This window comes from Nyctibius grandis, chromosome 5 (assembly GCF_013368605.1).
Source record: "Nyctibius grandis isolate bNycGra1 chromosome 5, bNycGra1.pri, whole genome shotgun sequence".
Taxonomy (NCBI): domain Eukaryota; kingdom Metazoa; phylum Chordata; class Aves; order Nyctibiiformes; family Nyctibiidae; genus Nyctibius; species Nyctibius grandis.
In genome coordinates this window covers 58,517,216-58,543,488 of record NC_090662.1, presented here as the reverse complement: position 1 = coordinate 58,543,488, position 26,273 = coordinate 58,517,216, and the positions used below count along the sequence as shown (strand labels likewise).

The window sequence follows — 26,273 nt, the reverse complement described above, 5'->3', positions numbered from 1 at the left end:
TATAGTTGTAAAAATGCATCTCATTCTGCTTTAATAGAAACTGTCAGCTTGAAGGTTTTTGAACTGTCTAACTTAAAAAATCCATTTTGCTAAAGCACAGGTTATATTGCATGGGCTAGTTGTTTTCCCCATATATGTATGAAAATAAGTGAATGCCCACAGTGACAGCAAAATTGGGGAAATGAATATGTCTCAACTATGCATATGTTCCTGTAAATTAGTGATTAATGATTCTGTTCCTGAAAAAAAATGGGAAGCAAAATATATTTAGTAGCTTATAGGACTGGGATCTCAGTGTTGCTAGATCAAAAGTTAAGCAGTTTGAAAACAAAGAGATTTCTTTTGGTTTTCCCTCCGCATTAACTTTATTTCAGACAGAATCTCTCTTCTCAGACACAACATGTTGAGGCAAGAATAGGATTTAGGAGTTGGCTGGTTTTGCTTAATCTTTTAGCTAGCTTTTACTCACTTAGTTGTTTTTTTTGCTGTCCTCATTTTTCCCCTTCAAGTTTTAACTGACTCAGGATAGGGTTTTTTTTGTTGCTATTTTCCCTCCTTCGCTTCTCTCTCAGTCAGGGTATGTGTGTTTTTTTTACCTCAGTTCTTTCTGCAGCTCCCATTTACTCCTTTGAATGTTAACGTTTCTTCTAATATCATCACTGATGTCTTAAAACAGCAGAGCTTCCCAGTTAGTCTCATTCACTGTAATTTCACCATATCCCCGATTTCTTGTCTTAATTGTTTATGTCTTATTACATCATTGTATACTCCAAACCTTTGTACAACCAGGCTCAAATACCTCTGGGTGACTTTCCAAACACTTCTAAGTCTTTCATGCCCTGTATTGATCTTCTCTCTTCTATTGCTGCAGAAAAAAAATGTTCCATACTGCCTTACAGATGCTCTTGTGTGCTGTAAACAGCCTATCTCACATTTTGGCTTATTTAGGAAATTGTGGGGAGTTAGCAATTTTTTGACAATATCTGTGCTCCCTTGTGTCAGGTACATAAATGCACTAGATGCTGGAATCACACACTTCTCCGAAAAACTGAAGTTCAAGGACATTTTAAGGACTCCGGAGCAGCTTAGAAAAACTGTGAAAGATCCAGACCGGAAAAGCAATGGTAAGGGGGGCTGAGAGTACACTTTCCCCTGCAGGTAAGTTGCTTTTTCCAGGAAATCAGACCTACCCCTTAGTTACATTTTAGGGATGGTCTTTCCACAGAAATGGTGACGAAACGCAAATATGCCATTTCACATGGATGCAAACATAAAATGGCACAAAGTTCCTAGATTCCTCTCTCCATCCCCATAAAATACAGGGGGAACATGCTGGTTCCAGAGAGCTTTTGGGGTGAATTTTTCCATCTAGGCACAAGCTCCGTTTTGTGAAAGATTCAGAAATCCAGGAATCACAACTCCTAAGAGGGGCCTTAGATACTACAAGAATGCTTACCTCTCTACCATTCCTGTGTTTGCAGCCCTGGTACATATATGGGCCTCATTTGTGCCATCAAGGGGCACTTCTTCTGGAAGTGATCCATCTAAACTAGAAAAATGGATGAGCAAATACCTCACCTTCTCTTAAGACTAAGCACCTGGTATCAGCAGGCCAAGTGAGTGTGAGAGTAATAAGTAAGCCAATGAAACTATTACTTGAATGCTGTTTAACTTAGAAATGTTCATATTCAGTAGCCTGTATTGCATCAGAACTGATAATGCTTATTTGAATGAGATAATGGTAGTGCTCTGGTGCAATCAGACAGAAAATGGTGCAGGCATTGAGGCACCTTTTACCACTTTCCCTCAAATATCCTGGTCTTACCGCAGAGAGGCTGTAGCTCTGTGCTTGGGTCCCAGCACAGTGCAGCTAATGTGCCTTAGCCCAGCACTGCCTGCTACTCAAGCATGGGAAAGTAGGCAAATGTCCTCTTCTTGTCTGTACCTTTCACCAATCTGGCTCCATTTTTGCCCAATCTGTAGTGATCATCATGTGTGGCTCTGCAGCTGACGTCGGCACAGACCTAGGGACGGAGGAAGTGGATAATAACATTGTTATCATCCTGATAGATCTCTTCAAGTAAAGTATCACCTTTGCTTTTCCTCTTTTCTGTGCAGTTTGCTGAAGGATAGAGATCATGAAAATAGTCTGAGTGGAACTGTTTTGTTGAAGAAATGCTCTCTCACAAAATGTTTTCCACTGCTGTCTTTCCTCATGTCTTGCCATTTATCTAAGCTGCTTAGTGTTTAATTTGTGGCATATCCTTTACAACATTCCTGTTTGTTAGTTCACATAATACTTTTCTAAGGCAGTGATAGAGCATGTAGGGTTAACGTAATTCTGTGGACTACTCACTGCAGGAAGCCATGGAAGAACCGCAGAGTGAAAAGTCAGAATGGTCATGAGCTGTTTATAGGAGATATTGTACATTTTTCATACACTCTGCCCAACCAGACAATTATGTAAATGTGGCTTACAGTATATTTTTCTAGGCTCCGTTTATTCAATTTTAAAATTATTTAAGAGTGGTACAATTGTCTCTTCCACTTTATAACGCTTCCACTTTATAACCGTCTCTTCAACATCTTTATAACTACAGAAATTTAACTTTTCAGAGACATTTCTTAGTATACAACCTAAGTTTTCTGTTTTTCAATTTCATCTTCATATTGCTGATTACAAAATCTTTATAGATGAGGACTGATATAAACTGGCCTTATCAATGCTTTCAAGGACTGAGAGCTGATCTCTGGCCCACATCCATATGGCTAAGTGTAGATGCCCAAACTGCTTTTTGGATATGGCTCTGGTCACCGTGGCAAGTCACAGTCTGGGAGAAAGCTAGTTGGCCTAGACCAAAACCATGCCCGGGACTGTGCTGGCAGCTTAATGGTATGGATGATCACAAGGCAAATATATGTGGCCATGTCTCAATCTTACTTATTTCACTGTTGACGTAGCAAAAGAATAAATGAACTTCCAGAGCTCATGGGACTTCCCAGCCCTCATGTCTAAAGCTGACCTTGACAGGGCAGAGCTGAGGCACTTTGGATTAACTGAGTCTGAACTGGAGCCTGTGGTTCAAGTTCTAACAGGATCTTCTTTGTCTTCTTCAGAAGTGCCTCTCTAGAGCTTTAGACTTTGCACCACTTTATCCAGGGACTAGAAGTCCCCTTTTCCTGAGGCAGCTGGCCACAATTCCTGTTTCTTTGCAAATGCACAATGGGGACTATGTACGTGAGTGCTTTTACTTACTGGTGTTGTGTGTATCATTTTTGCCTCACAATAGGTGATGGCGATAAGGGGCTTCTCTGCTGTTATACGCATCCTTCTGATATACCCAGCTGCCTCAGCCTATTTCATATGCTGCCCTCCTTAAATTTGCTCCATACCCCTGATTTTGCTGAATATCTCAAATCATGTTTTTCTTCTTAAACCAGAAATGAAATACAGACACGTGTTAGACCCAAACTCAAACTGTAGGAGAAGACAGTAGGCAAGGTCCCATGCTCTCCAGGAGTGATGGATTTAAATTTTCTTCAGCTCTGATCCCTCTGGCAGCCAGGACACAAACACAGCTTTAAGCCTCCCTCAGGGGAGGTGGGATGCTGTAGGATTATCCAGTCTGGTGGAGTCTAATGAAGTTTCCTTTTCATCTGGCTAGTTCAGTCCAAGTCTGAGTGAAAAACACTTTAAAATTCTTTGGGTGAAAAGTGCAATGTAAAAGTCGAAGGCTCAGGGAAAGGCAGTGACAGGGCTCTGGTGTCAGAATCCCATCTGATGGCTGTGGAGCGCAGCCTGTGGTCCTCAAAAATTCTTAATACAGTACTAACTGAAAAAATAAAAGGATGATCAAACATGAATAATGAGAGAAGGCTCATACATTTTTTTTTAACCAATCTAGCTATAGCAATGACAGATGCTGCCACTTGACACTAATATCTATTGCTAAATTCCTGTGTAACATGTGAATCCAGTGGTTGCCAGTCTGTGAAGTACTTCCAGATGGCCTGTCAGGGTAAAGAAACCAAAGATACCTGAAAGCTACAAGTTTTTCTGCTTATTTTAGTATAGTTTTCAAGTTCACATAGTTTCTTCTGATTTTTCTAGCTCACTGAATTAAGCAAATAAATCAATAAGCTGCTCTCTGTACCTTTCCAATTGTTTCATGCCCTCCTGTTAAATGCTCTTAGTGCAAGTCCTGCTGTGATCAGTTCTAGCAGGAAATACAAAAATTAGAGGAACACACAAAACAGTGCAGAAGAGGTCAGAAACATTTACAATAACACGAAGAAACTACAGATTGCAGTACTGTGGATTCCAAGAAGAGACTCAGTTTTAATAAATATAAACTCCTGCTTGAAAGAAGAGGAAATAAACAGGACAGAAACCAAACAGTTACAATAATAACAATAATTCACTGCAACCTTTCAGTTTCAGATTGCCAGATCTCTTTTACATTACCTTTTAATGTAGTTAAGCACAGAAGCTTGCATCAGGGAATGAAGAACATAAAGAGTTTTGTCCATGATAAAATTTTATTTTTAGAACTACTGTTTTAACCTGTTAAATAACAGTGCCGCTGGAGAGAAGAGAGTGATTGTAATGGTTACCACTGCCCCTGTTGCTGATTTTTCGTGGGGTTCTTGTGCTTTGCTTTGCAGCAATACGTACTTCAGGAACAACAACTCAGCCCATTATATGCAGAATGTACTTGTCCTGACTCTGCCACCAGCTAATTCCAGCTTGAATACCTTAGAGACTGAGGATGCCAGCCTGGTAACCACAGTATTTTATATCTGATTATTGCATTCAGTTCATTCATGTTCATGCACTAGGAAATGAAAACTAAAAATGCAGCTGTAATCATCCCCCATCATGCTTCTATGCTGATATTTTCTTACATTATCACAGGATGACATTTTGTCCTGCTATAATGATGTAAACATATAATATCATAACGCAAACGTGTTGGCTCTCATATTACTGCTTTGTGATGTTCAGCTCAAACTTTTAATATGGTCTGCATGTGTCATGTTCACGGGGCGTGAGGGAGACTTATAGGTACATGGCCTTCTGACTCCCCTTCTGAGTGACTGACAATCTTATATGCAGCGGCAAGGCATCACTGAAGGATGATCTATAGGTGCAACCGAGATGTGAGCATGGAAAGCTCAGAACTAGTAAATTTTGACTGATTTTTGTGTGCAGATATGTATAAGCAGTGGCAACCATTGCTGTTTCTGTCCAGGGGCTTTTCAGTTGAACTTCAAAATCAGGAACTTTCGCTTTCTGTAGGAAATATGTATTTTTTTAATTTCCTGAAAAGCAGAAACTATGCAAACCCTGTATCTACTTAGTGAAACTGATACTCCTGCTGTCTGCCCAGGAACCAGACTCTATATGTAGAGTTCTTCCCAAGGTTTGTGGCTTTGAGCTCCAGCTCCAGCAGGCAGCCTGAAGCTTCTGGCTGGATTTACAGGGCTTCCAGATCCCCCAGCCTGGGCTTAACGCTTTTGGGTGCCAGCTCTATGGCAGGCTGCTGGAAATTCTGGCACAGCTCCTTGCCCCCGAGGTGTGGCCATCTGGAAGCCCAGACTTGCTGGCACCACACCGGATTATCTGCACAGAAAGTCTAATCCAAAGCCAGGGGCTTTGGGTCCCACTGAGCAGATGTGCCCAGAATGTACAATGTAGAATTTCTTGAATCTTTTGCGCCAGGATCAGCATGCCAGAGCTTCGCATTGGCCTTCTATAAATTTTCATCACCTCCCTGTCTCCATATACCAAAAATATATTTTGTTTACCTTTATTTTTCCAAGCAAGAATGCTGATGGGGTATTGCCCATCTACTCACTCAGTGTTCAGCAGATGCTGGTCTTCCATGCTGGAGTTTTTGCCAAACGGAGACCACCAAAGATATTTTAGGTTTAAGGCAGAAACATGAATTGCCATTTTACTTTTTCTCCTGTTCTAGATGGAAGATGACTTTGTTGCTGGCTATTTTAATGCAGTCTTGCTGTTTGGACATATTCTGAAGAAATTTATCTTCTCCCAGAGCCCAGTGTCACCTCCCAGTCTCGTCAATGAATTCCGAAATACCACTTTTCAAGGTAAAAAAAAGTACAGTCCTGTGCAGGATTCACTAAATTGATGAGGTGAAAGAAATTTGGTTTTAAGCACTCTTAGGATCAGTCACTCCTACACTAAAAAAGTCCAAGCCCTTCAATGAGTTTTATTCCCACTCTTTTTCCTTTTTCTATCATTTTTCCAAGGATGTTATCTTCAGTATTAGCAGAAGCACTACATAGCAGTCATGCAGAACCACCTCAGTGCATGTAACACAGAAGAAGTAGAAAGTCAAAATGACAAACGTTTGAAACATTGCAATTAGAAATAGACTGTTGGAGGACCAGACTCCTTTCTAGGCTGTTTCATCTTTCATGCTGCTTTGAAGTACAAAGCACATTTGAAGAATATTGCTGCCTAAGGAAGGGTGGGGGAAGGAGGAGAGACAGAGCTTCCCAGCCAGCAGAGATGGAGGACAGGGTCAAGGACCTGAAGCTCGTGTCATTCTTTTGACAAAGAGCTGAACTCTGTATAGGGAGACTATTTGGAGAATGAGAAAGGAGATGGATGATTGAAGCATATAGGTGGGTTTCAGAGTCCATGCTTCCTCCAGAGGCAAGCTGGCTTTCAGGTTGTTAATTCACAACAGTGGCATTTCTAAGCTTTTCCCCAAAGGTCTAGTATTGAGTTGAGGCCAGTATGTATGTGTCTCCATTTAGCCCACACCCAGGGCTAAACAACAACCAGCTGTTCTGATTATAACCAAGACCCCTCCCCAGCTGAGAAAGGAAATTGGGAAAAGGAGGGAGACTCGTGGGTTGAAATTTAGACAGATTTAATAAAACAAGAAAACCAATATCAATACTAATGCCAATACAAAAGACAAAGTTATACTTCAGCCCATATAGTAGTGATGAACCTCTCCAGAGAGGGCAACCATTGAGACAAGGTGGAAAGAAAAGAAAGGTCAGAAGAAAGAACCCCAGCTATCTCCCGCAAACCTTCCAATTTATAGTGGAGGTGACATTCGTGTTATAGAATACACCTGTGGGCCAGCCTGGGTCAGCTGCCCTGGCTTTCACTTCTCATAGCTTTAGCACCTGGATGCTAATGGCCTTGATCACCATACCATGGCTGGCCACGAACTAAAACAAAATGTAACAGAAAATTGATTCTATTATTTCATCCCATAGAAACCAGTACAGTATGAAATATGATTGATGTTCAAAATGACTCTGAAGTCCACTTAGCTAAGCTTTAATGAAGTAGTTTCAACCTTTTTTCCAGTTACAAAGCCATCGTAGGCCTGGGTACCTGCAGTGTAAGTGTAAGCCAGCTGGCAATGGGTTGGCTCTTCTTAATCAACTTTCTTGTTCCTCTCACAGGTTGTCTAGCACCAGTGCACTTTTGTAGGCTACGGGCTTAAAATCACAGAATTTGATCATTAGGAAAAGACAGAGGCAAGACTTACACAAAGAAGTGGCAAAATTGCCTCTCTGGGAGCAAAGCCCCAGCTGTCACTTCACATCAGAGATCTGTACCAAAATCACAACTCAAAGCTTTGCGTTTATACCCCACCTGCTTTCAGCAGACACATGTGTAAAGTTTCCCAGATTTTCCTAATATGACCTAACAGGTTTTGGGCTTATCTTTGCTTGAACCATGGTATCCCAAACCTAGCAAAATATAGTTTGCTAATTCCTCCTTGAGACAGCATACTTTTCTGAATATCAGTAAACTTATCTCTTCAGTTTCACTCTAAATTTGAAAGGTAAGTTGCAAAAACTTTTTTACTTATCTGAAATAAATCTTGCGCTGTAATGCTCCACATTACTTACGGGTTTAGTTTAAAAAAAGTCCTGAAAGTAAAGGTGTTGAACCCTCTTCATTCTTTCTTGTGCTGTAGGCTGGTAGAGTAGGGAGTTCATAAAATAATTATTTTGATATTAAGAAGGTGGACCACAAAAAACTTAGCATGAGTTTTAGAGGTGAAAAGGAGAAGGTAATTCCCAAACTAAAATAATGATGATGCTAAACTTTAAGAAAAATATGTTGTCAGCAACAGCAGCAAAAGAGCAATCTGAAGCTGATAAAAAGACTCTCCTGAAAAAAGAAAGGAAAAAATGAAGGTGAGACTTCCAGGAGTGGTGGGTATTGGCTGAGCTTGTGCTCTTGTTGAAATGACTGACTTCATGAGAGCAAAGTCAAGCCACACTGAGGGACCCAGGAAGTTCCACCTTAAAATCCTTGGAATGTGCTACACAGGTAATTTCTCAGTCTGCACATTTGCTGACATACAGAGGCAGGAGGTTAAAGGGAAAAAGAAACTGGTTAGATTAATAATATTAGAGCCAAGCAGGTAGCTCTCAAAAGAGTAAGGGGAATGAAAGTATCCCTATATTTCCTTTCTTGCTGATAGATTCAAACCGCAGGTGGAAACAGGCAATTTCCCTTCTCACTTCTAAAATGATCCCTTCAAGGGAGGTTACTCTGACATTCTTGGTATGCTGAAGAAACCTGACATATATATTTTTCTATAGCTAGAGGGAGACCTTCCTTTTCAGTGCAGTCAGTTCAACACCTGTTATTGGATTTTGTAGAGAAAGTGTAGCATGCTATTAAGGGAGAAGTAGTGCCACATTAAGCTGATATGTATTCTAGAATGTACATGAAGAAAAAAAAAATACCCTGAGCATCAGAAATCCTTTTATTTATCCCATCCTTCCTGCCATATATTTGTGTTTCTGAGACTGCAAGCCCTGTGACTAATTCCTTGTGTCCGCAGGTGTACTGGGTCCTGTGACTCTAGATGAATTTGGAGACATCGATAACAATTTAACCCTGCTGTACACGTCACAGACTGCAAATCATGTACGTATGTCCAGGGAGAAACTGTTCAACCTTATATATGAAAGGAGAAATGAAATGGCCTCTACTATTGCATAAGAATGATGAAAATAACTACAGCAGAAGTGGTGGCATGCCAAGGCATGCTGTGCATTCCAGGAAGGGGTCATGAGAGCTGTGCTGGAGACTGACAGTATTGATGTCATCTGGTGATTCAGTAAGTGAAGTGCAGCTGGTATTTTGTGGGACTGATAGATTTTCTTTCAGAGAGAGGGGAGGAAGGAGGAAGAATGTGGCAGCCAAACATATGGCTAAGCTGAGGAACACACCACTGTAGCAGAAAGAGCAAGAATTACTTTGCGTTTGGGCAATACATTTATTAAGGGTTATTTGAAGCAAGGGCAAAAGAGGGAGAGCACAGCTGCTGACTGCATTTCTTCCCTCCTACACTCATAGTTCCAAATTCTTCTGTATTTCAACACTCAGAAGAACGAGACACGCATGATGACTACCAGCCCAGATTTTGTCTGGAAGAACCGCAAGCTGCCCAGTGATATTCCAGGCACTGGTGAGACACCCATTGAACTTACCTCTTCTTCAAAGACAGGTCATACAGTCCTAAGATCCACCTGCTGTGCAATCCAGCATGCCACCTTCACACTGCCCCCAGCCAGTGACACCAGGAGCTGGGGGCAGAGCAGCATCTTTCCTTCCCCTGCCCCAGCCCTCCATGTTCTCTGCAACCAGCCCAGTTCTAAACCTGCATTTCTGTTTAGGCGCTACTAAGTCTCTCTTAGACTCCATGCTGTACCAGTGATTGTGGGGAATACCATGTTGTGTTTTGGAAGAGGTCACCCCCAAACATATAATCTCCACTAGAAGATGGTGGTGGTGTGAATTGCTTGAAAGACTGTTCAGGAAATGCAGCAGAGTTAAGGTTGTAACGAATTATATGACTCTGCATTTCTATATCACTGATGCAGCATGGTGGCTTCTGCTTGCCCCTTTATCCTTGTTGTAGGGAGCTGGGGAGAGGACATAGCACTGTGCAGATTCAGGGTGCTTCTCTGGAGGGGCTTCTTAGAAGAGCTGGCTCTTTGGAGAAAGGCAATGGGAAACTAGGTTCTTGCTCTATCTACACCCAAAGTTTAAATCTGAAATCCCAGAAATCACCACCTCCATTTCTCTTGAGTTTTTGGTGACTTCTGGATAGAACAGATGACGAACCCCTTTGTTTTTCAGCATAGCAGAATACAGCCTTGTCAGTCTGATCAGATTGGGGTTGTTTCCCCCATTTAGACCGCTGCCACATGATGATTGACAATGGAAATGCATATGCTTCAGGGTGAGATATGCAGGATAAAAATTATTGCAGTGGCAGTGGTTGCAAGGGTTAGTGCACAGTGGGTTAATGATCACCTGCGTCATTCCCATCAGTTAGTGTCTAAAGGTGCTGCTGTTAAAGGTCTCTGCTAAAAGCCTCCATTAGTTTGCTGTAATGCTTACCTCCATTAGGGAATAGGCAAAGAAGTAACTGGAGAAACAAACACCTTCTGCTAAGTAAAAGTCCATTCACAGTAAGGTGGTACATGGATTCAAACATTTTTATTGCTCAGCAAAGTAAATCAGATGGCTTCAAATTAGGGCTTATCCTCCTAAGAGAAGCAGGAGTAGTGGTTCATTGCCAGGGACCCATGGAAGCTGCCAGGAGCAGGCAGCAGCACTAACGAGACGCCAGTTGGACAGCTCTGGGAAGAGCGGAGGGAGTTCAGCAGAGCTTTAATTTTTCAGCTTTGGTCAAATCTCTGGTCTCCCTTGGTATGACCAGGAGTCCTGCTTGTGCAGAGACAGCAACACTGCACACTTCAGCCCCAGGGTCTCACCGCACCAGCTCCCTGAGCCATGTGCTGCTTGGCCTCAGTCTTCTTGGTGTTGCTCCAGTCCCATTCTCATCCGTCCCTTGGGCCCACAAGATGCTGTGCTGTCAGTGGATCTTTGCATTGTTAAAACATTCCCTTGAGTATGTCCTTGTTTGAAGCTGCTGCACAAGGGCAAAAGAAAAATGAGAATTACAGAAAGCCAATGTCTACAAACCAGTAACTTAACATTAGTGCTTAATGAAGGCCTGACTTTGTGGCCAAGCTATACTAAACCAAAGTAAAACTGCCTCCCACAGGCATTTGATTATTTTGTCTTCACATTTTTTTAACCAAACCTTCCTTCAGTGTGATTCTAAATAAATATATTCCCCCAAAGGGCACCTTTTAGCTAGAGTTTAAGTTATCACTTTGCCTTGCCAAAGCCAGTCAAAACTTTCCAACTAGAAATATGTTTTTTCCTCCAGGGAGGTGAACAGAGCAACCAGAGCCCTGCTCCTTCCTAAGCTGTAATTGAGAACAGCTGATGCAGTTCTGCTACCCTTCTTCCTCTTGGCATCCCCTAAAAAAAGGGGCTTCATCCACATTTCATTATTCAGAAAGTTTTAACCCTCGCTCTATGCATGGATAAGGTCAGTCTTCAATACACAAACGTCTCTGGTTCAGAGGTCCTGAAAACAGTTTGCGTGTTGTAATACCAAGAGCCAGGAGGTGGTAGCAGAGCCTCAGGAACGGGAAACTGCGGTTCCCACAGCGCTTCCAGGGGAAACTACAACCTGCTGATTGTTAAGCTGCAAGCCACCATTCACAAACCTTAAGTTCAGAGAATTAGTATGAAATGGCTTTGCACATTCTCATGTATCTATCGTTTTATAGTGGCGACTTATAGTCCTTTATTGGCGGAGGGGAACAGCAGTACTGACAGTTTTCAATGGAGAGCATCAGACTAAATATTAGGTTACTAGGAGGCCCTGAGACTGATGCTGTGATGAACACACAGAAAGAAGGTGGGGAGACATGATACACAGAACAATGAAAATCAAAGCCTGAAAGCTGGGTCCAAAATCCAGAGGAGTTCCTAAATGGAATTCTATGTCAGATGCAGACACTTACATTGGTATGTCGAAAATCCCTGCTCAGTTGCTGCCTGTTTCTGAAGGCAGCTAGTGTGTGTCATGTTGTTTTTTATTTTTTTATTAATTTTTACACTTTGTTGCTTTTCTGTGTGCCTTTATTTCTATTTCTGGGCACAGGCAGAAGTGCATTAGCCTCAGTAAGGCTGAGTAGCTTGGCTCTTTTACTATCCATAACCAACAAGGCAATCTGCAAAACTAGATTCTCCTCTGCCTTATTTGACTGAGAGACTTGCTCAGTAGAGTAGGTACACTCTAGACGTGTGGCCACCAGACAAAGATCTGCACTAATGGCCTACTGCTCTTCAAAGGAAGTTGGTGGCCGCAACTTTCATTCCTAGTACCTCTGAGCTCCAAGAACTGACCCAAGATAGGCTTCAGTTCACTTTTCCACATTAAGACAATCAAAATTACAACCTTAAATAATCAGTTGCCAGCCTTGCCGGTTCTGACTGCTTGCTTGGGACTAGGACCCTTGTGTGGTCTGTGATTTTGGGTCTAAGTCCTCAGATGTCTGAACAGCCTGATTTTCAAGTTGTTTGGCACCTGGCAGCTTCCAAGGACACTAATCTGGCAGTTTTGTGCTGCATCAGATTAATTTCCCTCTGTAGCATACAAATTTCATATTGAAGAGTAGAGTCCACTCAGTACCACTTGTCATCCCAACACAGTGTCTACAGACGTGTTCAGAAATGAGTCCACAGTCTTCAAAGCTTTGTCTACAACAACTACAGAATGACTTTAAACAACTGGCCCAATAAGGGGAGAACCCAGGTGTGAAATATTGAAAAGTCTGCTTATGTTAAAAGCCATACCATGATTTTCATTCTGACCTCTTGTTGGATAACAAGTTTGTGTGAGAAATGCCTTTCAAATCCACAAGTGGCTGTACTCTGTATCAGCTGAAATTCTGGGTGGAAGCTCCAGGTGTATCCCATCCTGAAGCAAATTATGTCAGCAAAGACTCTGGGTGACGAAGGTATGGGTAGTTGTTGAAATTTCACTGTCAGAGGCATGTGTCTTTCTCACTGTGTGGGTACCCAGCAGGACTGGAAAGGAAAAGACAAACACTGTAAAGCCTGAATCAGAAAGTCATCACTGAGTATTGCATTTAGTGATAAAAACAGTAGGATCAAAACCTTATTCCCCCTTTCAGAGAAAGCTTTATCCAAAGGAATCAATGAGGATCCCTTTTTGCATTAAGCCCTGGGTATGCTGGGGGAAAACAATGTTTCCTGCCAGTGACTGTGATTTCAAATGGTCAACTGCTTACCCCATCTACATCCCTGTCCCACAGAGAGTTGTACCCAGGTTTGCCTCCACCATCCACCCTTATTACAAGGAGAAGTTTGGTTGCTTCATTTTTAAAACATGGTTACTGAGAAAATTCAGCTTTATTCCTAGACAATCCTAGTTTGTTTTCAAAGAGGAGAACACATGGAAACTGCTGCTGAGCTGATGTGAGATTTAGTGCTGTTAAATTCACCTCCCACCAGTGTGTCCCTACAGAGTGCCCATGCCTCAGGTGCGGATGTAAGACTGCACTGCTCTGGGTCATGCTTCATCCTGCAGTGAAAGAAGCAGGCACCTGTCATCTCTAGGCAGTGCTGGACTTTAACAAAGCCTTTCAATTTGGATGTGACCAAAGAATATCCCTGCTCAGCTACTGTGACTTGCATGTGTGGGTGAGAGTAATTTCTTAGACATAATATTGTTTTTCAGCGTCTTCTGTCAAGTTGTTTATTTTTCAATTTTTCTTTTCTGCAGGCCCACATATCTTGACTATTGCTGTCTTTACACTCACAGGAATTGTGATCCTGGTTCTGATCATCTCTTTGCTGATTCTAAGGTACCAGCCCCTCTGGCGTTCTGTTTGTCCTTGAACAGTTTTCCTCCTAGGGCAATGCCTTTGATCTCCCATTGAAGAGACATTCATTAGCTTACTTTACATACTTGTGTGGTTGCCCTCAGTGTGAACTCTTTAGTATATGCCAAGTAGTGTTTGCATCCATAGCATTGTTATGTCAGGTTAATAATCAAGGGAGAAGATGCAGCAAGGCTCAAAGTTTTTGCATCTGCTAAAAAGCTCTGATTCCTATGCATACACAGAAACGTATGTCTCAGACCATCCTTCAGACTTTTTCCACTTTACTGCCTATCTTTATCTTGCAGTTCACTTATGTTTCTTTAACCTATTGGTGACATAAAAGTTCAACTATAAGGAGGTATTTGTCTTGAGTCACTGTAGGAGTCAAAACACCATGGATCCATCCTGTCTTTCAGTTTCCTCTGACTCAGTCCAACTCCTCACATACTGACTTTTCTAACAACACCTAGAATTTCCTAAGTATAACACAGTTTAGCTTTATCATGATGGAAAAAGCAGAAATAGAAATAGAAATCAATGATGTCTCCTTTTGCTGGAAGAAATGCCCCCCCCTTACCAAAGCATATGGTTTTCTTTCGTATTTAGAAAAAATTGTCTTACCTGTGCATCTATTTTCAGTAGCTCAGCATCCCTCTTTGCTATATATGAGAGAACTTCAGAAAAAGTGAGAAAATCAGGTCTTAACAAAACTTGATTAGAAACAGATACTACCCAGGCTCTCTTATTTTGAGTGGACCAATCTGCCTTGCTAACTAAAGCTTTTTGTGAGTGAAAATAATCAAAGATGAAGGTATACAACTCTCACACATCCAGTTGTACTCAAGAAATGGAAGAGCCAATCATTGCCACATGTAAGCACAACATATAAACAGACAGCTGAGGTTTGTAACGGCTATGAAAATGGATAAAAGTTTGTCTAGACACAGGATGGATTTGTAAAAAGTTCTGTGCTCTTCCATATTTGCAGATAGATAAAATCTAAAGATTCTGTTTAGACAATTAGATTATTATTGTATACATATCATTGTAGTATTCCCAAGTATCAAATACAGAAGAGATTCCTGAGGATTTTTTAGAATAAAGCTTGCCATTTTAGTGTCAAGATAATGGCAAACTTCTCAACTATAATTGCTACCAAAGATTGTCCCCTAACAAGCAAAGGAGAAGAGAGAGTCAGCTATGAAAATGAACAAAATGCCTCATTATTCCTTCTTTATCTCCCAAGTTTCTAGGACACTTGAACTATCCCACAATACTCTGTGTAGCTCTGACTGCTAAGTAAAAAGGCAAAGTCCTGAAAAACACATAACTAAATATTATATTTAGTAGATTTTAATTCAGTTTGATATGTACTTAACCACCAGCTGATACCAGTCTGAATTCCAGGGCATCCTGGTGGTGAAACACAGCTTACAAGACTGAATTGAGAAAAACAGTTCTTACTGACATTATTGGTCTTCCTTTTCTTATACATAGGTACATTAAAATATATTGGAAAAGGAAACATTTATGTCATCAATACCGTGGGTTCTCTGGTTTGGAGCATTTGCTGGCCATCATCAGTGTGTTAGGATTCTCCTGCAGTGTCTCCAGTCAGTTCTGTGTTTTTTTTGATAGAGGAAAGACTTGAATGTGTAAGCGGGTAATTGATGAGTATTAGTTATCTTGGAGCTTTTCTCTAAGAGAAGACAGTGTCTGCTCTGAAGTTCTGCAAGGGAGACAGCAATTTCCTTCTCCCCATTCCAAGGGCACTTCCCTAATTTTTACAAAATGTGCAGAATACAAGGGACACCCACAAAAAGGTATCTCATCTCAACACTGGTGTTACCTCCTCTCCTGGCTTTGTATTCACATCAGTTCTTACCATCCAGTGTTGATGTCAGGACTTCCTTTGGCTTGCATTTGTTTGTGGGACCTCCATTCAGAGTACATTGAATAACATGGAGGAGAAAACTATATAAAATCCAGATGGCCCTTTGTGCTTTAAATTGTTCTGACCCTCCTTGAGACTCTGGCAATTGCCTAGCAGTTGTTCTGCTAAATCTGTTCTGTTCTTCTGCTACACCTATGGAATTGAACGAGTATTTAGGATTTCCCAAAGCTGGGGGAATTGGAGCAGCCTCAAACTGGAAAACTGTACAAGAGCCACAGGGCTTGTCCTAATCTCCTGTTAGGAGTTTCGGTTCGCTGGGAGGATATTCTGAATGAGTCCACTCGTTTTGCAGGAAGTACAGAAGAGATAATAAGCGTCGGTGGAAGAAATGGTCCCATATACCACCTGAGGAAATCTTGCCTCTGGAGACCAGTGAGACAAGTCATGTTAGTTTGAAGGTAAGAGAAGCATGATGCCCAAAGCTGGGTCTTGGATTCTGTCTTCTAAAGACCATAGATGCTGGGGTGTTGACATGCTTTCACTACAATGTAGGCTATGGCTCGGGTAGAGCTAGGATCTATTATTTTTTTTTTTTAAATTTTTTTAACCCTCACTTGCTGTATTGAAGAAAAAAGAGATTATTCCCCATCTATTGCTCCCTAATAGAATATATCTCTTCCCCAGCAGTAAAGCTCGTTTGTGATGGAGGAATGGGCTGGGTATTGCTTACCGGTCTCTTCCTGTTACAATTGACTTCCCTGTGCTTTGTTATACCTCTGTAATGCCCAAGAACATGAAAGCAGCAGGCGGAGGCCCTGGCAGCCGTGGGAGTGGCATGGATGTCCCACACTTTCTGTGGCATGTAGTGGCCCTCCCGAGAGAGAGAGAGGTTTATGCTTCTTTGTGTGGCACACACTGACATTACTTATCTCTCTGGACCTGCCAAGTGGGGAGTAAGTGATAATTGCAAGTTAATTATTCTTCTTTGTTCTCAGATCGATGAAGATAAGAGACGTGACACCACCCAGAGACTGCGCCAAGGCAAATATGACAAGAAGGTAACCTGACTGCAGTGTCCATCTCCCTTCCTCAGTTTAGGAGGGCTCTTTCTGGGAGGAGATCATTCCTCTCCAGAGACAATTCCACCTCTCCCGACCTTGCAAAATGGCTTGATCTTATGGAAGGAATAAGCCATTTATTCCCAGTCAGGTGCTTTGCATTTTGCTTAGTGACAGAAGGCAAAATATTAGACTCCATGAACTCCTAGCCTAGTCCAGAAGCACAGAAGCAGAAACAGAGGGACCAGAAATCTGATATGTTTTGGTACCGAGGAGATTAAGAGATTAATGGAGGACAGACAATTTACATGGCAATTCTCATTCAGTAGAGCTCTCTACCTGACTGAGATACGTTCATGTTGAGTTAAAATTTTCATCATTGACAGTTCTAAATAGTTCCAACCTACCTGGTAAATCTTTTGAAGGAAATATAACTCTGTTACTTAGCTGATTAACTGAAACTCCAGCAGCGAAGCAGTAGGCAGGTGTTTCTGAAGTATTTCTTTGTACGGACATTTCTTGGAAAAAAAGGACGAATTGCTGTTGTACTAGACCTATGATTTTTTTCCCACTGTTATTTTGTCTTCAGGTGGTGATCCTAAAGGATCTCAAAAACAATGATGGTAATTTCTCAGAGAAGCAAAAAGTAGAACTGAACAAGGTAACTGTTGCACGTAGCAACTGGACATTACAGGGTGGGATGGAGCCGATGAGTGAAGTCATTGCTTTCCACTGTCAACTCTAACCTCCATATGCTTGCGCATGTTTGTGAGGTGGATGGGTAATGAGTTCCTCAAAGTATATGGCTTGATGAACTTTCTCTTTGTGTGTGTGATCTCATCACCAGTTCAGAGTCTAAATTGTATGCCAGTGAAGCTGAGGATGAGTGAAGTAATTAATGCTCTGTCATCTGGCCTTGCTAAATACATTTTTATAGCTGGTGCTAAAAGGCAGTGCACTCTTTTTGCTCATATCATGCTAATTCATTAGTAGCGGAATGTTGTAGTTAAATCTTATTATTGAGTACCAAGTGCAGCTCTTTAAATATAAGTAACTCTCTGCTGACTCGTGCATACAGACTCTTCCAACATGAGAGATTAATTTGGCTGCAGCACTGCATCTTTTTTGAATGAATAGTTTTCCTTTTTACAAAACACAGCTATGCTGTGAATTCAATAAGCTCTAAAAATACCTCAAAGTAAACTACAGTTGTCTATATAAACGGACAAAGTCCATAATATCATGCAGCATTATTAGGTTTTTATTGCTTGCTCATTTACTGACTGATTCACAACATTCTGTCACTCATAATGGCTATTCTGGTCAACTGGGAGATTTGAGCAGAGAAGCAATAATGGAGACTATAGTGGGCTCTGGAATTAACTTGCAGTATCCAACAGCAGCCGCTCTTATCTCCCTCATCCAGATGGCTCTGGAATGACAAATGTCTTCAAGTGATTCACTCAGTGTCTTAATACACACTGGTTTAAAGGAAACTCATACATCTTATCAGGGCCTGAGATAAAAAGCCATGTCACACAAGTATCCTTGACCTGTGTTTCTGTGCTAACAATGATTGCTTTTAAAAACAGATCCAATGTTTCTGCTCTAGCTCCTACAGATTGATTATTACAACCTGACCAAGTTCTATGGCACTGTGAAGATAGACACCATGATCTTTGGGGTGATCGAGTACTGCGAAAGAGGTTCTCTGCGGGTAAAGAATTTTGCAGGTCTCCTTCCACCCCCAAATTATCAAATTTCAAAGTAAGGAAAAAAATCTCTATGTGTCTGGCCCTTATGCAGCAGCCATGGACTGAGCAAGTGGTGCCAGGTTTCTGCCTCCGCATTCCCTCTCCCTTGCTTGGTTCCCTTCAGCCTGCCCCAGGTGCTGCTGTGGCTGCCATCAGTTTGATGATTCTCAGCAGCCAGAAGATGAGGTGAGGTGCAAGCAAGGAAAAGTACAGGCGGAGCTCTGCCTGGGCAACAGCAACAGCCAGTATTTGTATTGTGTCCCCTACTGGGACTATATAGGTTATAATTGTTCTTTATTTTCCAAACTGTAGCCGTTGTCTCTGCTGATGATCTTGTGGACCCCACAGTGCCCTCAGAGTGTGAAAGGATAGAGAAAATACATCCTATATTAATAAGGGACAAATGGTTTGAGTCTGGAATATGGCAAATCCTGTGCTGTAAGGGACAACAGCCCTTCATTTCTATTTATAAAAAGAAATGGAAAATTGATATCTGGCAAGAGTTATGGAAAGACTTATGGTTTATTACTACCAATATTATTCCAGTGCTAATCATGAAATAATGGTGGCATCAGCTCTTCTGCAGACACACATTGTCTCTGCTTCTGAGTTCATACAAAGACTCTCATCAGTAGCAGTGGTCTCTGGAACAAACTCACAGCAAGGCAGCAAAATAACAGCTCTGTCTCTAGTTCTTTTCTTGTAAACTGGCATAATCATGGAGGTTTACTTTTAGCAATGGAAATCATAGTGGCTGGAAGAACTGTAAATGACTGGCACTTTTAAGATAAAGGAACAGTCTACTTTGAACTTATAAGCCTCATGGCTTAAAATTGGTAGGAAACGGACTGTGAGCACAAACCGCTGAAATTCCTTTCCCTTCCTCTTGCACACCTTGTCCATTTCTGTCTCAGCTATTTTGCTTTATTAAAGACTCGGCTTTAAAAGCAAATTCACTATTTACGTTTAATTACACAAAAAACCTCTCTTCTGGAGCCCTCAATTTTCTAGCTCTGTGTAAACCTAAAATATATTTAATATTCCCTGTTTTCAGAGTCAACTCCTGCTCTAGTGCGTGTGCTCCCTATAAAAAATGAAGGGCTACCTCTTTCGGTTGCTGGTTGAAAGGCTGTGTGATTTAGATACTCATATCTCATCTTCTCCTTTTTTCCCTGGCGCAGTTTAGAACCACTCTTTTCTTCTCTTCACAGGATGTTTTAAATGATAAAATCTCCTACCCTGATGGCACATTCATGGACTGGGAATTTAAAATCTCTGTCATGTACGATATTGCCAAGGTAAGTGCACTGCTGACAGTGCAACGTTAATCAACCTGTTCTGTCTTGCAAAACAGATCCTCTGGAGAAGGGCAGCTCTCAGGGTTTTCTCCTTTCCTTGCTAGAGGATGTATGCCTTTCCACTCTTTCCTTCTCTGGGGATAGGTGTATGAAGCAGGAGGAGCCAGTGGCTCTCGAACTGAAGGGGGAAATCAGAGCCAGAGCTGGCTTTGGGCTATTTATAAATAAACAAAGTAAGTATGCCCCAAAGATCAGAGGGTTACAATATGTTGACCAGTGGCTCTGATTAGTAGGGCCTGTGCAGTCACAAGACCTGCAAAACACACTGCTCTCTGGCCTCAGGTAAGGAAAACTGTTTTTTCAAAATGATGGAATTATTCCAATTTGTATCCAGAGACAGCACAAACTTTTTGCAAAATAAACTGTTTATTCAGCATCCTGATTTTCTTACTCACTAGAGTGAGAAACTAGAAACTAGAGCTATCCATTTCAGGCAGTTTGAGAGGGAAGAAATTAATCCTGTACAGAAACCAAGACTGGTTTTCAGTAGCTTTCAACAGATCTTTACATTTCAGGTCCTTGTGGTAGGAAGATTCAATATGAACAGTAAAGGAAATTCTAGTCTACATTAGAGACTTATATCTGTTTAGCTGGTAGTTAAGGAACCTTTATAATTCACAGGTATAGTAATCCACTATACCTCTGCAGGTAATATAGAGAATTACCTCTGCCTTTTTGCTCACGCTCAACTGCTCTCCTCTTCCTATTGCTGGTTTGCAGTTTGACAGTCCTCCCATTTCCCTACATGTATCAGCTCAGAGTTGGTCTCCACAATGAATGACTCCACTGTGTCTGTTTTAAAGAGATATTGAAAATCTTGCTCTTTATTAATGCCCCCTTAATCCAAATTGTCACAGTTTGTTGGCCTTGGTAATGACTTCCAAGTTCAGTTAACGTTCAGCATTAAGTTTCATTTTAAATAGCAGCAGTGGAGTTTCCCTTCCTCCTTATAGCATATAAAAAAACACAGTATTTTTTACCCTCTGAAGTTCACCTTCAGATGTTTCCTAAGAAAACAGGGATTAGTACTGACTCTGTTTATGAGAAGGAGAGAGAAATCCCAGTCCCTCTGAAGGGAGCAACCAAATGCCTGGTGACTGCACTGGGACCAGGACTTCACAACCAGTCATTCACTGCACCGCTGGTAATGGGGACGGGACATGGAGTCTGAGGATGGGCGGCGCACTGCATCTATTCTGTGGAATGACTCCTGAGAATTATTAGCCATGTTAGTAGAGATGGTTCACGAAATCTTCCTGAAAACTTGTATGTACCTAGGAATATCAGGAAACTTGCTATCATTCGGATGATCTGCCAACCTCTCCTATTCCTTGACCTGATGCTGTGGTGGAGCCTCTGGGACCTAGACATTTCCATGAACATCTTGTATTGCTTTTCCCAAACCACAGCTTCCCAACCTCCAGGCATCCTGTTTATTTTTACTTGAATGGCTTCTTGCTTTACATAAGTCACTTCATAGCCCTTCAGCTCCAGTTCCTCTCATCCCAGTATCTGCCCTTTTCAAGCCCAGTCCCAGCTCTCCAGGCTGTTAAATTCCCTATGACTAGCTCCTGCAGTTACTTTGCCTTCCTTTTGATATTCTCCTCCCTCTCCACACCACCACTTTCCTACACCCCACTTTTGCCATTGCCCAAACAGTCCTCATACTTTGCCTACTCTTCATGTGGCACAGAAGCTGCTGCATCAGTTTTTCTGAACAGAGGAGGTTTTAACATTTCTATTCCGTGGTACAGCTGGCCAAGCAGTGACTATTCCTAGAGAATCCCCTAGTCCACTAGAGGAGGTGGGGTAGGCAAAGGGGAAGCCCTAAATCTGCTCCATTTACTTTTTTTTTCCTTGCTTTTTTTTTTCTTTTCTGTCTATCTTTGCTGTCTCTAGGTCTGATGGCACCACGTGTATCTACATGGATTTGGTTACATGTGACCAAAGAGCTCTGATGAAAGGTCTGCTCAGAAGGAATTGCAGTAATCAAGCCTTGCAGTTATTACTGCATACACTGTTGTTGCAACACTATTTATTAAATAAGGGGCTGCTGCAGGATATTGTGCAAGGCATTGTAATATTATTTAGTATTATTGCACTGTGTCAGGAAAAGGCTTCTCAGTCAGAACTAAAGCTTCAGAGCATCAGTGCAGAGGTTACAAGAATGCCTGAAGGATTTAAGAGTACGGCACTGAAAGTTGTTATAAATTTTGAAAATAACATCATGGGTTCTTAATAGTTTCTCTGTTTTCAGGTAGGTGCACAGGATAGTTGGAATGAAAGAGGAAAATTTTATCAGGTATATCTGTAAGACTTCTGCCTCTAGAAATTGTTAACAAGAAAGCCCTGGTATAGGGAAATAAAAATTACCTTTGCCTGCTATTTGATGCTGAAACTGATTAGGAATTCTGCTGTAGCAATGGGTGTATTTCCTGGCTGATGAAAGCAGGTGCTGGAAGAAGGCACAGCTGGATGAAATAGGACCAAAAGCAGGCAAAACATCCTGGATAGTGTCATCAGGGCTGCATGATAAAAGCTGCTTAATCAAGAAATATGTTCCCTGGATATAGCACGCACAGTCTGTAAATTTTGGCATGGTCTAGATAGGTCCAGGATAACCAGTCCAACAACATTCTCCAGGGATTGCATCTCTTGCAGGCTGCTTGCGTCTCAGACATACATCTACTGTGCCTAAAACTCAGCTCATGTCTCAGTGATCTCTTGTAGCATTTGCTGGTCCATTCCCAAATACAGGTACCAAAGGAGAGAAAACCCAGCATATCATAGTGTATTCATGACCACATGAGATATGTAACCCTGATTAAAGTCTGTCTACCAGTTATCATATAAGAGGATGAGCTGTACATGTAGGAGTCTAAGTGGAAGACCATTCAGAGAAGAAACCAGATATGACATAACTGTCCTGGCTTCTACAGAATATAGATTGTGCTTCATATACTGAGCTACAGAAAAGATGACTATAGGAAGAAAAACAACCACCAGTAGGCTATAAGTAGGTGTGAGATTAAGCAGTTCAGAAGAGAGAGATGAAACAAAATAAATAATATCAAGAGGGTGCAAATTAGCATACCTACTCCCTTCTTCAGTTTACGCCCACTTACTAATGTTCTTTTCCTTCTATGCCTCAGTGCTGGCCCCTTCTCCTGTATTGCACCGTATTTGAGTGTCTTAGACTAAATGAGATAAATTCAGAGGTGATCAGTAAAAAGGGGCAAACTACCCACCTTTGTATGCCTGTGTGTGTTGTGAATCAAGATTCTGAATGTCAGAAAATGTAGCTGAAACTGCATTGGCCAGTCCTCACGGTGCCCACTTCCAAGTTTAGCGCATGGATAGCTGACATGTATTGACTAGTACAGAGAAAATCATAATCAGTCAGGTCAGAAGAGACCTTTATGATTGTCTAATCTGATCCTCTGCCTTATATAAGCCTTAGTGCACCATCTAACACTCTCTGCATTGACCTCTCTTTAGCCCTCTACTTTGCAGAAGAGGATCTGCTGCAATGTTTCTGAATGTAGTCTCTGGTGTGTGGTAATCTTCAAAGATGATACAGATATAAAGAGCAATTCCTCTCACACCTGTGGTGTCCATTGGATGAACATATAGTTGGAAGCACTTTTTTTTGTGTGGCATTCCAACAAATCTGTGCTAAATTTATCAAAAAAGCATTTATTGCTTCTGTGGGAGGAAATAAATTTTCCTAATTGCTTAATTGTGTTCTAGTTTTATCAAAACCCAAGATGCTATGTCAGGCTTTTGTTAACTAAGAGGAAGGATGGTCTTCCATGACACGATCCTTCTAATGATCCATCTCCTCATTTCTTAACATTGACTGTTCCTGTCATCTTGGAAAGTCTCCTCTGTAAAATAATATTTTTTTCCCTTCATGACAGGGAACTGGGATCTATGCATACCCATTGCTGATGAAGGCCATTTAATTACATGGACAGATATTACACTAATACTTCACATTCTTGTTGAGTCTGGTAACAGCTGAGTGTCTCACACGTAGTCTTGCTTTCTTTCTCTTTTATTATCAACCACAGGGGATGTCTTACCTGCACTCAAGCAAAACGGAAGTCCATGGTCGACTCAAGTCCACAAACTGTGTAGTAGACAGTCGCATGGTAGTGAAGATCACTGATTTTGGCTGTAATTCAATTCTGCCTCCAAGGAAAGGTAAAAACAGTATGCAATTGGACTCTCCTTCATGGTTTCCAACCCAAAGGAATTTTCTTATATTCATAGTCCAGTAGGGCCTAATTACTCTTTGTACACAGTACAAAACATACAATGTGATTTTGTTTCATGTAGCAGCCATCATACAAATGATACCTGAAAACATTGTCTTAAATAACACAATGGAAGAGAATCATTAGCAGGTAGAGAAAGAAATTAGGCAGTGTAGGTGAGAAGGAAAGATGATTTCTCAACTTATAGTTTAGAAAACAGATCTCACGTGTGGCTGAGATGCAAGAAACATTTCAGCATCCAAGGCCTTCATGCAAACAGCTCTCTTCAGCAGTAATGCTGAACTTGTGTGACGAAAAAAAAGCTGTTAAGTACTATATGATCTTGTCATTGATCAGATGCACGTGTTACCACAGTGCTCTGTGATTTAATTTAAACATTAACACTCATGACTCTGATCATCCTTAAAAAAATCTACAATGATTTGCAATGATAACCTTAATGTTTTTGATTCCTTAGGTAGGAATCTAGCAATATGTGTTCAGATTGGAATAATTTTAACAGCTTTTCTTTACATTTTCTATTCATTTCATACTCATAGGACATTTCTGTAAAATAGAGCACTCCTTTCTTCTCCTTCTTACTTGATCTTGAGTGAAAAGATGAGCCCATCTGAAATTATGTTATCTGAATGTGTACAGTAGAACTTGGGGTTTAATAAGCACAGCACTCTGCCTTAACTGTAGTATATGATCTGAGAAGAAACTGGTTGCAACTGGGTTGAGAGAGAATTTCTACAATCAGACACAAACATGCTCAAAAGTAGCAATGAGAACATAAAAAAAGAGTAAGAAAAGTGCACTGAATGTAAATGCTCTATTCATTCTTCATTTTACAATTTTCATATTTAAATTTATATTATTATTACATTGTAATGTATTTCTCTTCTTTCATTGCTCATAAGAGAAATGCTTTGACAAGCAGCCTCAAAATTTCTGGCTACTAAATTTCTTTCCTTGAAGAAAACTTTCTGTTTCACAAGAGATCTACAGAATCACTGTGTCTGGATGTTGCAGCCTGATATCATAACACTGTCTTCAGGGTCACTGTGTTCAGGTCACTGTTATGATACAACATCAGCATGTCATAACAAACTGTCATACCATGGCAGCATTCTAGTTTTGAGGTACAATGGTAATTGTTGCACTAGAAATACAGATGAATAGTTTCTGTAGAATGAAAGTGGCTATGAGCAGGTAATATTATGTCAGGCCCTAAAGCACTTGAGAATTGTTTCAATAGATTCATGATATCAAGGCTGCTGGGAAGTATTACAGTCTTCTCATCTGACATCTTGTATAACATACTCCATGCATCTAGCTCAATAACTTCTGGCTCATCTTTTTTTTTTTTTTTATAGCACTGGCATTCCTTGGTCTTATACAGATGCATAGGCTATGTCTAAGAAGCCCATGAAAGGCAGCTAAGAAAAGCAATTTCATTGCCAATAACCATAACTTTTCTGGACGTGTGAGGGTCTGCATTCATAGTGGAAAATAGTAGGGTCAGCAAATCCCAGACAATTGAAAACTACCACATCAGTCATTTATCTAACCTGTATTGATGTCAGCTCCTCAATAAAGATGCTAAAGTAGGAAACAAACAGTACCAGCGGGCTCTGGGTTTGATATGGAAAGAGTAAAAGGAAATATCACTATAACCAATGGATGCCCTGAGAAGGTTCACCCTTTTTCAATTACTTCTCTCTCTTCCCCCTTTACCTCATTCCCCTTTGTCATCTGGATCTTCAGACCTGTGGACAGCTCCTGAGCATCTCCGTCATGCTGATGTATCTCAGAAGGGTGATGTGTACAGCTATGGGATCATTGCCCAAGAAATCATCCTACGCAGGGAGACCTTCTACACTGAGCACTGCCGGGACAGCAAAGGTAGATCCAGAAATTTCTCCTCCATTGCATCCTTCTGGGATGCTGTAACTGGCCCATTCTTCGTGCTTTGTGAAAGGCACTGTCTCTGATATTTGCTTGAATGGCTGCTTCTTTCACTGTGTGATAAATGAAGAGCCTGTTTGGGGGATCTCACTGTTGGGGCAAGTGTCCTTATTCTTTCTGTAAATAATTTGTAAAGTTTGCATTTAGTTTTCTTGCCCTTTCTCCTCCCTCCTCACCTTGGCCAC

The 26,273-nt window shown here is 41.2% G+C and overlaps 1 protein-coding gene across 1 annotated transcript in view; it reads left to right on the top strand.

Annotated features, from left to right (window-relative positions):
• The window catches only part of GUCY2C (guanylate cyclase 2C), a 46,775-nt gene that overhangs the window by 7,331 nt on the left and 13,171 nt on the right, over positions 1-26,273 (top strand). The window contains exons 5-18 of the mRNA XM_068401677.1: positions 1,003-1,124; positions 1,984-2,080; positions 4,666-4,780; positions 5,979-6,114; positions 8,856-8,941; positions 9,374-9,485; positions 13,695-13,776; positions 16,041-16,146; positions 16,684-16,746; positions 17,336-17,407; positions 18,359-18,463; positions 19,712-19,798; positions 23,932-24,064; positions 25,888-26,025. Of these exons, the coding sequence (XP_068257778.1) occupies positions 1,003-1,124; positions 1,984-2,080; positions 4,666-4,780; positions 5,979-6,114; positions 8,856-8,941; positions 9,374-9,485; positions 13,695-13,776; positions 16,041-16,146; positions 16,684-16,746; positions 17,336-17,407; positions 18,359-18,463; positions 19,712-19,798; positions 23,932-24,064; positions 25,888-26,025 (1,454 nt within the window). The remainder of the gene's footprint in view (positions 1-1,002; positions 1,125-1,983; positions 2,081-4,665; positions 4,781-5,978; positions 6,115-8,855; positions 8,942-9,373; positions 9,486-13,694; positions 13,777-16,040; positions 16,147-16,683; positions 16,747-17,335; positions 17,408-18,358; positions 18,464-19,711; positions 19,799-23,931; positions 24,065-25,887; positions 26,026-26,273) is intronic.